General features: G+C 36.3%; 1 protein-coding gene across 1 annotated transcript; it reads left to right on the forward strand.

The window, feature by feature from the left end:
* Positions 1-8,323: 8,323 nt before the first annotated feature.
* Positions 8,324-9,589, forward strand: LOC122610348. Its single transcript, XM_043783343.1, has one exon. It carries the CDS (start codon positions 8,324-8,326, stop codon positions 9,587-9,589), a length of 1,266 nt encoding a protein of 421 aa, XP_043639278.1.
* The last annotated feature ends 222 nt before the right edge of the window (positions 9,590-9,811 follow it).

A 9,811-nucleotide genomic window follows, 5' to 3' on the forward strand; every position in this document is an offset into this window, starting at 1 on the left:
TATCAGGGGAATTACTTTAGCTATCATACACCGGTGGGAGATGAGGCTGGAGGGCAATCTACTATGGGTACGCCAAACATTATTCCGGGTGAAGATTTCTTTTCTGAGGGTGATGGTCGTGGTAGAGGAGACGGTGTGGATTCTATTTTCCATCCTCCTGAGTTTTGATGTGTTATGATTGAGGTTGATGGCGGTGCCGGTTTCCATGGGCATTGAGTCATTGTGGTTATATGTGGTTCATCTTGGTTGTTGGATTGTTGGGACATTGCACATTTGTTTTAAGTTTGGTTTGTAATGCCTTTGTTGGCGCCTTAACATTTTTTTTTCCCGTATTTAGGGTAGTTTATTTGGTTTATGTAGAGTGAACAGTAAGTATGACGGGGTGGTTGGTAGTTTAATTCGATTTATGTTCTAATGCTCATTATGTTTAAGTTTGTTTTGGTTGTGTTTTATGTTTTTGGAGAGGAGCAATTCATGTGCATATGTTGGCAGTAAGTTCAGCGCCCATTCATTTTTGACAGTTCTATCAAGCATACAAACATTTACCTACATCCGGCAAGTTTTTGAGATCTTTTTCTTTTCTTTTATTTTTGCTTTTACCTATTTCCCGTTAGAATGTTTTTAGTTCATTAAAAAATTGCATGAACTTTTTGATGATTTTTGAGTAAATTTTTAACTTTTGATTGCTTGTCCTATAGTTTAATTACTTTGTCATTTAAGATTTAATCATACTAGTAAGTAATTGAGCTATATTCCCTTTGGTAAAACTGTTTTAAAATTGTGAAATGTGTTTTTAATGATCGTTAAGGCAAATCCATTCGGGATTGATTACATGACTAGCACACTCTACCATAAAACACCCAAATATGTGAGATCTTGATTCATGTATAGATTTAATAGGTGTACGGTTTTGGTTTAGTTGCCTAGTAAATTTGCCCCTCTCATAGGCTTTTGGATTTATCCGAAAGTAATAGTCTCTTTTAGAGCTTTGAACTATGACGTGCAAGTTTGAGGTTAATTTATTCCATTTCCGCTTTTCTTTATTTGATATGAGTGTGCCGGTGATAGCGTTGATTCTAGAACTTGTCTTAGTTGATCGTCCCGTAGTTTGCTAGATGATAAAGAGATAAATTTAGGATTAAACCCTTTTTCTTTGTTTATTCACCATTTGTTATGTTTATCATTGTTTAACCATGTTCGTATGCATGTGTTTTAGTAGCTAATCACATTGGTTAGTGAATTTCCCTTGTTTAACCTTTGTTTGCACTCATTTTTAGTGCAAGATACACTTAGAAAACTTGTTGAGCCTAACCTTTCGTTTGTTTTAAATCCACTTAAATATATAACCTATCCTCACCATACCAATAGTCGAAATCCTTGGTTGATCATTAGTTGCCTATACTAGTTGGATGATTTGGGGTTGTCTTGGTTGTGTTGGGTTGGTAGATTTCCTTTTGATGGGATCGATTCGTTATAATTATGGAAAAATCTAGATTGTTCTAATTAGTATTAGTTATGATTTGTCAACAAATTTCAAAGTTATAAAAGGGGGTACCAATTAGACAGGGTAAAAGTAGTTCATTAAAAAGAAGAAAAAGAATGAATGACAGAAAAATGAAAAAATGAAAGAAGAAAAAAGAACTTGGACTGTCATTTGGTATTTCCCTCATATTTGGCAAATCAATGTAGAGTTGGTACCTAAGTTTAAACCAACAAAGTGTTCTTTGATTGATTATAATCTTCATTTGAAGTTGGCAATGTTTGTTTAAAGTCAATATGGGTAAGATTCGGTGGTTTGAAGTCGTTTGAAGGTAATACACCACAATGGTGGCGGTTTTTATCGTTCTATTGGGGAGTAGAGTCGGGAGAATGTCTTTTGGAGTTTAGATAGATGGCAACTAGTGATATGGGTTGTGTTGAACTAGACTATATGTAAAAACTTTGTTAATTGTTGTGTTATTTCCTTTTAAAACCAATTATAACCTTAAAATTCCATACACATTGTTAATGACCTTTGTAAGCCTTTGTACATTACAACCGTGTTTATTACCTCTTTTGATAGACGTTATATGGTGCTGGCGACATAGGGACGATTCTATTCCAAGCCTATGGTTAAAATATATGCATCACGACTAGGATTCGAGTGATCGATACAATATTTCAACCCAATAGTTTGTTAGTTGGAGAAAGTTAGTTGAGATATTCTTTTTTCATTTGATTAAAGTGCTTAGTCGTGTTTTCGAGGTTTGTGGATCATTCAAACATTGTCAAACATTTTGATTTTTCATTTAAGATTAAAACTGCTTAACTATTCTTATGGTTTTGCTTCTTTTTGATTAATTTCATGTTTTGCAATTGAGAACCAAGGGAATGAATGCTTTGAAATCTGAATTTGCTTGAGGAGAAGCAAGACTTAAGTATGGGGGGATTTGATATGTCCATTTATATGCATATTCCCATATCGTTTATAAGTCGTTTTAAGCTTAATAATGTGCAAATTATATGTATATTCGATGCTTTGATGGTATTGTTAGTGATTGCAGGCTCAAAACAGGTACATTGGTTAGAAATGGCATTTGGAAGGTTAAAAGATGCATTAGGATAATTCTTGGACGAGTACGAGTGAAGACGAGTTGAAAAACACAAGTTTCGTGAAATCTGGAAGCTCGTGCGGCGCATGGAAGTGGTGTGCGGCGCACAGAAGTACATAATTTTGGTCAGGGAATTTGGCAAAAGTTGGCATGCGACGCACAGGAGGCTTATGCGGCGCAAATCAGGGCAAGGAAATTCTGAAATTTGGAAATTGTGAGTTTGTGCGGCGCATAGAACTTGTGTGCGGCACATAAACTAGGTTGGCTGAAGGGTTTTTGATTTTTCACTGGAGGTTTTTGATTTTTCCCTATAAATACAAGACCAAAACCCTCCCATTCGATATACAATCACCTCTAGTCGATTTTAGGGTTCTTTGGGGGAATACTCAGCAGCTTTTTCGTCCATCAAACTCCAAGGGTTGTTCGTGAGCTTCAAGGCATTCGGTTATCGATTTTCTTAGCTTCTACTTGTTTCTACACATTGGTACAATATGTTCTCTTATACTTTTACTCTTTGTGCTATGTTTATGATTATGAGTAGCTAAATAATTCGTCATCCACTGAGATGAAGTGATACATTGACTATGGTTGCATATTTTTAATCCAAGTTGATTTTATTAACGTTATGTCGTGATCTTAATGAATTGTTTTCTTGTTCTATATTATTGTGCTTGTTGGTGATCCTTACATGCTTTGTCGATTGTGTCGGAAGTATATAAGTTTGATTTCAATCATTTGTCTATGTGTAATTTGTGCTAGTTCATGGAGTGATAGTAAACGGCATAGTAACTATAGGAAACGATTTGTTAATTGGATTTAATAGTTGATGGAGTCACATTAATTTCCAATAGACATGATATTTAATACTTAACCAAAACAAATTAATTAATTAGGGTAAATCTTATTAAACGTTGGTGGTGCCAATTTTCTAGGATTGAACTAATTAGTTAATGGGTTTGAACAGAGTTATAAGCTTGTCGGCCACCAAGTGAGTTTCTTTGTTTGAGTCTAGGTTATCTTTTCAACATATTTAGATTGGGTCTTAATTTAAATGCAACCTAAGTTAGTGTATCATGGAGTCGAAAGTGGATGATCTTCTCATCTTATTTGATATAAGAAAATTTTCTTTTCGATAAATTCTTAGGAATTTCCAACTCTTTCAATCAACTAACTTTTTGATATAAATATCAAGATGACGTGGTGTCTTTAAAAACCAAAATCTTTTTTAACTACTTTAAACTCGCTAGCTCTTTGTAGTCTCCGTGGAACGAACCTTTATTGCATACGGACGGGTTCACTGCCCGATTGTGTGTGGTATTCAATTCGGAGTATTTTTAAGGATTTTAATTTAACTAGATTTTCACACATCACAACCCTACTTTTTAAATATTATATACGTGCTAGTTAGGTTGTCTATTATCCCGCAAGCCATAGTTATACTTGAAGCTAGTAGATAATGCCCCTAAATTAGCAATCTAAAGCTATTGTTAGTGTTAAGTTCAATTTAAAAAAATGTCTTTGAACAAAAAATTTTAATAATATTTAATCAACTTATAAATAATAATATAAGTCTCACAAGTTGAGCTAGCAATCAAAAATACTTATAAATGACCAACAATTTAACGATCAAGCCAACTAAATAATATTTGGTCATGGAAATAGTAGGAGCATCTTGAAAAATTTGTAAGTACTTTATGTACATAAAATGCTTGAATAATAAAAAGTATATGTATACATGTTTAATATAAACACAAGATTTATAACCATTGAACCATGTAACAAATTAAAACACCAAAAATGTATACACACATATATATAAACACTAGACTAACTAACTCATACAAACAAACAAATACATACTACACTTATAATACAAACACTCATCTAAATATATACAAACACTTATATAAAAAAAAAGAAGTAAAAACCCCTTCATTCCCCCTCTTGGTCGTCCCCCCCTTCACCCATACACACACAATCCATTTTGCATTTACATGCACTCTTTTTAGTCTTGGAACTCTCATTTCTCACACACTCTTCACACTCTTCACACACTAGTCTTTATTTTGTGTCTTAGAAATGTAACAACCGTCTTAGAAATGCTCTAAATAAGTTCTTTGAATCGTACTTTCGCCATTAGAACGGCTAGACAGTTCAATTTATTTAAATTCTTGACGTGCTTTAAACCCAATTATGTGCTTATATGAAGGTCAAATTGATCTTAATTCTTGATTTACTTGACAAGTTTATGATTAAGTACGATGAAATATTAGAGTTTGGTTCATAAACGTTCGTGTTCATAAAGGTACTAGTTCAAAATGTTCGCAAATAGTCCCTGCACTTATTAAGTTCATTTAATATTGGAAAACTATAAATAGAGAGTTAGAGAGAGAAACCCCATTCTCTTCATCTTCTCCATCTCACCACTCTCTCACTAAAACACAGACTCAGCCACCATAAAGCACACACAAGAGCATCTCTTGATTTTGATACTTTCAATCGAAATCGTTTGTACTTTTAGCATCCTTGTGATAATCAAAACACACTTCTTGAATCATTTCTCAGGTAACAACAACATTTGATGAGTTTTTAATCAAATTAAAAATGTACTTTTTCAAGTTCATGTTCTTGATGATTTGGTCCAATTTTGAATGAAAATCGTGTTAATAGTTAATGGGTTTGTGTCTAAATGTGTTTAACAACATTTGTGTGAACAAATTTGGGTCATAACATGCTTTAATCTACAAAACCCATTTTTGAATATGAAGGTACAACTTGTTCTTGAAGTCACAACTTGTTCATGTGATATATTGATCTTGTAAACCAGTAAATGTGTTAGTAAATGATGTTATTGTGTATATATGTACTAGTGCAATGTCCAAACAAGTCCGGAAATCGATCTAGACCTTATTGTCGTGCCTGTACCTGTTCTTGATCTCAAAACGGTCCTGCTAGGACGATCTTGATGCCTAGATCGTCCTAGGTCAGCCCTTTGGTACCATAGTGTGCTTGCTCGTTTGATCTTGTGTTGTGTTGTAATGTTGTTTCGTGGTTGTGGTTGGGAACCATGTACTTATTGGGTAACTGATCTTTTAGATTGGTTTCGCTCAAACAATCGTTCAAGAGCTAGTAATGACCATGTACTTGTTCTTGAACTTGAACCTTGCCTACTAAAGCCATCCTAACTTAGAACATTGAAACGATCTTGAACTCAGTCACCTAAGACGATCTTGAACTAGCATTGAGATAATCTTGACCTAAGTAACTTGAAACGATCTTGACTTTGTTCAACACCTAAAACGATCATGATCTTGTTCAGATATCTAAGACGATCTTGGTCCTAATGACCTTGAACCTAATGAAACCCTAGAACGATGTTGACACTCATAAAGCACTAAGACGATCCTGAACTAAGAAGATCTCGTACCTTAAAACGATCTTGTTCTAAAACATAACATACATGAACATAAATTGACTAGATCTTGTACATAACTACTAGACCAGTTCAAACTCGAATCCTAGCTAAGATCATTGCTCAGTCCTCAATCAAGTACTTTAGAGTTATGAATCATCTTAATTATTAAAGTACAAGTTTTATGAACAAACAAATCAAGTTCTTAAGACTAAAAATAATTATTAAGGACATGTTCAACTCATTATCATTATAATTACATATGTGTGTGTTCAAAGATGTTCAGAACGAGTCCAGTTAAAGTACTTAAGTTCATTCAAACTCTTTTGAGTCAAAACATTCAAGGATCTTTAAGGACCAAATCATCAGTTCATCAAGGACATCTCAATGATTACTTAATCACAAGAACTAATATGCGTACTTATTTATGATCAATGACATTTACTTAGGCTTCCATCAAGACGTGCTTGGAATTTGGTAGATATAACTTATCTATCTCTGTGCTTAGAAACCGTGGTTGTACCAGATCACTGTGAGTTCACTAATCCCCCTTTCGTACATTTTGTCCAAGTTCTTTTATCGGGGACTGAAACGCATGAAAAATATTTTGTACTTGTACATATGTTCTTGAACTATTTTACGTACTAATATATGAACTTATGAGATACTTATGATACGATTCTTAATTATTTACAAAGGGTATTTAAGTCTTGAATGGGCAAGATCCTTAAATACATTCATACCACTGTACTTGTTCTTTACCATGTTCTAGTTCGTACTTGTTCTTGTTCAGTTCATATTCACTACTATCAATTCATATCCCACAGTTCAGGGATTGAACCGTAGATAATCATGGACAGCGCTGTTTAGGGTAGGGCCACCCTCATTCTCCGCAGTTTTGGAGGATGCATATTACTTGTTCTTGTTCTGATCTAGATCTTACTTGACATACTTGAATAATATGAGCATATCTTTACATTACAGTTCAGCTCTGCCTAATCGGGTTAGCAGTGACAATACATTCATAGTTCATTATTTGTTCTTGTACTGTTCTTACTATTACAAAGTACTTTTGCTAAACGTACAAATCTTATAATCTTGTTCTTACTCTACATATCATTAATATGTAAATTAAATCGTCTTCTTCTTTTAAGCTCATTCATTTGGCGATTGTTCGAGCATTAAAGATCAGGAGCTGTGAAGACTTTCCTTTGCTTGTTCAGTTCAAGACCTTGGTACTTAAAGACAATTGTTCTGTCTTTTGATTCTTGACTATTCTGGGTATACCCCATGTTCTGTAATAACTATTATACTTCTTTCTTCTTAATGTTATTGGCTGTGTTGGAACTTGTACTGTGTGCAATTGTGCTTATCTGTGCATCCCGTATATTCCACTTTAGCAGGGTGTTACAGTTGGTATCAGAGCCATGGTTATAGTGGACACCGAGCTTTTTCCTAAGGAAAACTCGAGCTATAACTTGAATCCACTCTGAGGTGATCCTTTATATGACCGGTTTGAGTAGTAGGTACTCTTACCCTAATTAGATGTAACCTGATCAACTACATCTCATTGCGGTAAAAGCACCTAGGACCTCAAGGTATGTCATTGAAGGTGTCATCCATTTCTTAGAGCTCTATTAAGAACTTCGTGCAATCTCGTCCTTGATCATATCAGTTCTAGTTCATTCTTTCTCTTAAGTCATACGTTTTAGTGCTTCGATTATAGGCCTTAGAGCTTATACGACTATAGATCCTTATCGTGCGACCGACGACTGTTCTTGTGCGTATATTGTGCTAACGACGATCATTTATTAACGTACTACGTGCTTGGAGCTATAGACTTGTGCGAAACGTAATCGAGTTCATATTTTCCATCTTATTAGGAGGTATAAGGAAAGATGCCGGCTAAACGTGGAAGAAAAGCTAAGGTCACACCAGCTATTGAACCTACTGAACCTGAACCAAGTGCTAATGCTATTGTCAACTTTACCTTGGAAGACGTAGCAAACCTCATCACTGACCGCATGAATGCAATGATGCCAAATCTTGCTACTCAAGTTGCTCAACTTCTGGAAATTCCACTAACTAAAAGTACTAGAACTACCAGAGCCACTCAGAACAAGAGAACTCAAGAAGAACCTTAACAGAACCAAGAAGTGAACAATGATTCTGATGGTGCTAGTCAGATCAACACTCGAGCTACTACTGAAGGCAGAGTTACCCGAACAGAGGGTATCTGTTCAAGACCTTCACTCAGTGCAAACCCCTAGTCTACACAGGGGAGAAATGTGCTGCAGAACTGTTGATGTGGTTTGAGAACATGGAAGAAGCCCTGTATCACACTGAGACTACTGAAGATAAGATGGTGGAGCACGTGACCAGCCAATTCGATGGAGCTACTAGGTCTTGGTGGACTGGCATCGTCACCACTATTGGCAGGAAGTCCGCTTATGCTTACACCTGGGAAGAACTTCAGAAGATGATGAGAGCTGAATTCCGTACCAAAGATGCATTGCAAGAACTAGAACAAGAGTTTTGGGATTTGAAGATGGAAGGTTCGGAGATTGAGAAGTATATTCTGAGGTTCAATGAGTTTGCCCGACTTGTACCACATTTGGCGTCTACTGAAGAGAAGAAGATCGATCGTTTCATTTGGGGTTTAATTCCGGAGATTCGTCGTGATCTCACTAGTAAGGGCCCTAAGACCATGTTAAGAGCAACTATGTTGGCTAAGACCTTCACCAAAGACATAATCAGATCAGGAGGTTTGACTGAGAATGTTGTTATGGGGAAGAGGAAGGCTGAAGAAGTAGTGGAGAAGAAAGTTGAGCCCCCAAGTAAGAAGGGGAAGATCTTGAAGAACTATGCGGTGACCATAGCTATTGAAACGACTAGATACTCTGGAGCTTATCCTAAGTGTTCTTGCTGCAACTTTCATCACACTGGTGCTTGTCTTGTCTACTATAAGTGCCAAGGAATTGGGCACATGGCCAAATACTGTAATGCTATCGCAGCGAACTTGATCAGGAACAACCTACCGCCAGTCAACAGAATTCCACCAGTCAGAAATGCCAGACCTCCACTACCACCTGCTCTCCCAGTTCAAAGGAACCAGAACCAGAACGCCCAAGTTCAGCGTGCTGCTTATCCACGCGGGCCAAGGAACCAGAACCAGCAGATCAATCAGCAACAGCAAAACCAGCAAGGCCCAGCTAACGCCCGTGTTTTTGCTCTGAACGTAGAGGAAGCTCGTCAGAACCCTCGGGTTGTGACAGGTACTTTTCTTCTGAACGATCATTATGCTTCTGTACTATTTGACTCCGGTGCTGAACGCAACTTTGTTGCATTAGACTTTAAAGATAAGACTAACATGATAACTGGCAAACTAAATGATAAATATGTGGTAGAATATGCAAATGGCCAAAAGTACGGTACTAACGAAATTATTCTAGATTGTCCTTTGATCTTAGTAGACAAGAACTTTACAATTGATCTAATCCCTGTCGAGATTAGTAGCTTTGACATTATTGTGGGAATGGATTGGCTATCCAAACATCACGCGACTATTTGTTTCCACGAGAAATAAGTTCATGCACCGCTCCAGAACGGCGAGATCTTAATTGTGCAAGGCGACAAGTCTACGAACGAACTTAAGATCGTCTCAGCCATGAAATTCCGTAAGTACTTGGACAAGAAAGATCATCTTGTGTACCTAGCTCATGTCATCGATAAAAGTGCTAAAGAACAGAAAGTTCAAGACATCCCCATTGTACGGGACTTTCCAGATGTCTTTCCTGACGACTTACCA

This window comes from Erigeron canadensis, chromosome 8 (genome assembly GCF_010389155.1).
Source record: "Erigeron canadensis isolate Cc75 chromosome 8, C_canadensis_v1, whole genome shotgun sequence".
Lineage (NCBI taxonomy): Eukaryota > Viridiplantae > Streptophyta > Magnoliopsida > Asterales > Asteraceae > Erigeron > Erigeron canadensis.

Excerpts from the sequence above, each read along its gene's own strand:
- LOC122610348 (XM_043783343.1), top strand. The coding sequence starts at position 8,324 with ATGGAAGAAGCCCTGTATCACACTGAGACTACTGAAGATAAGATGGTG.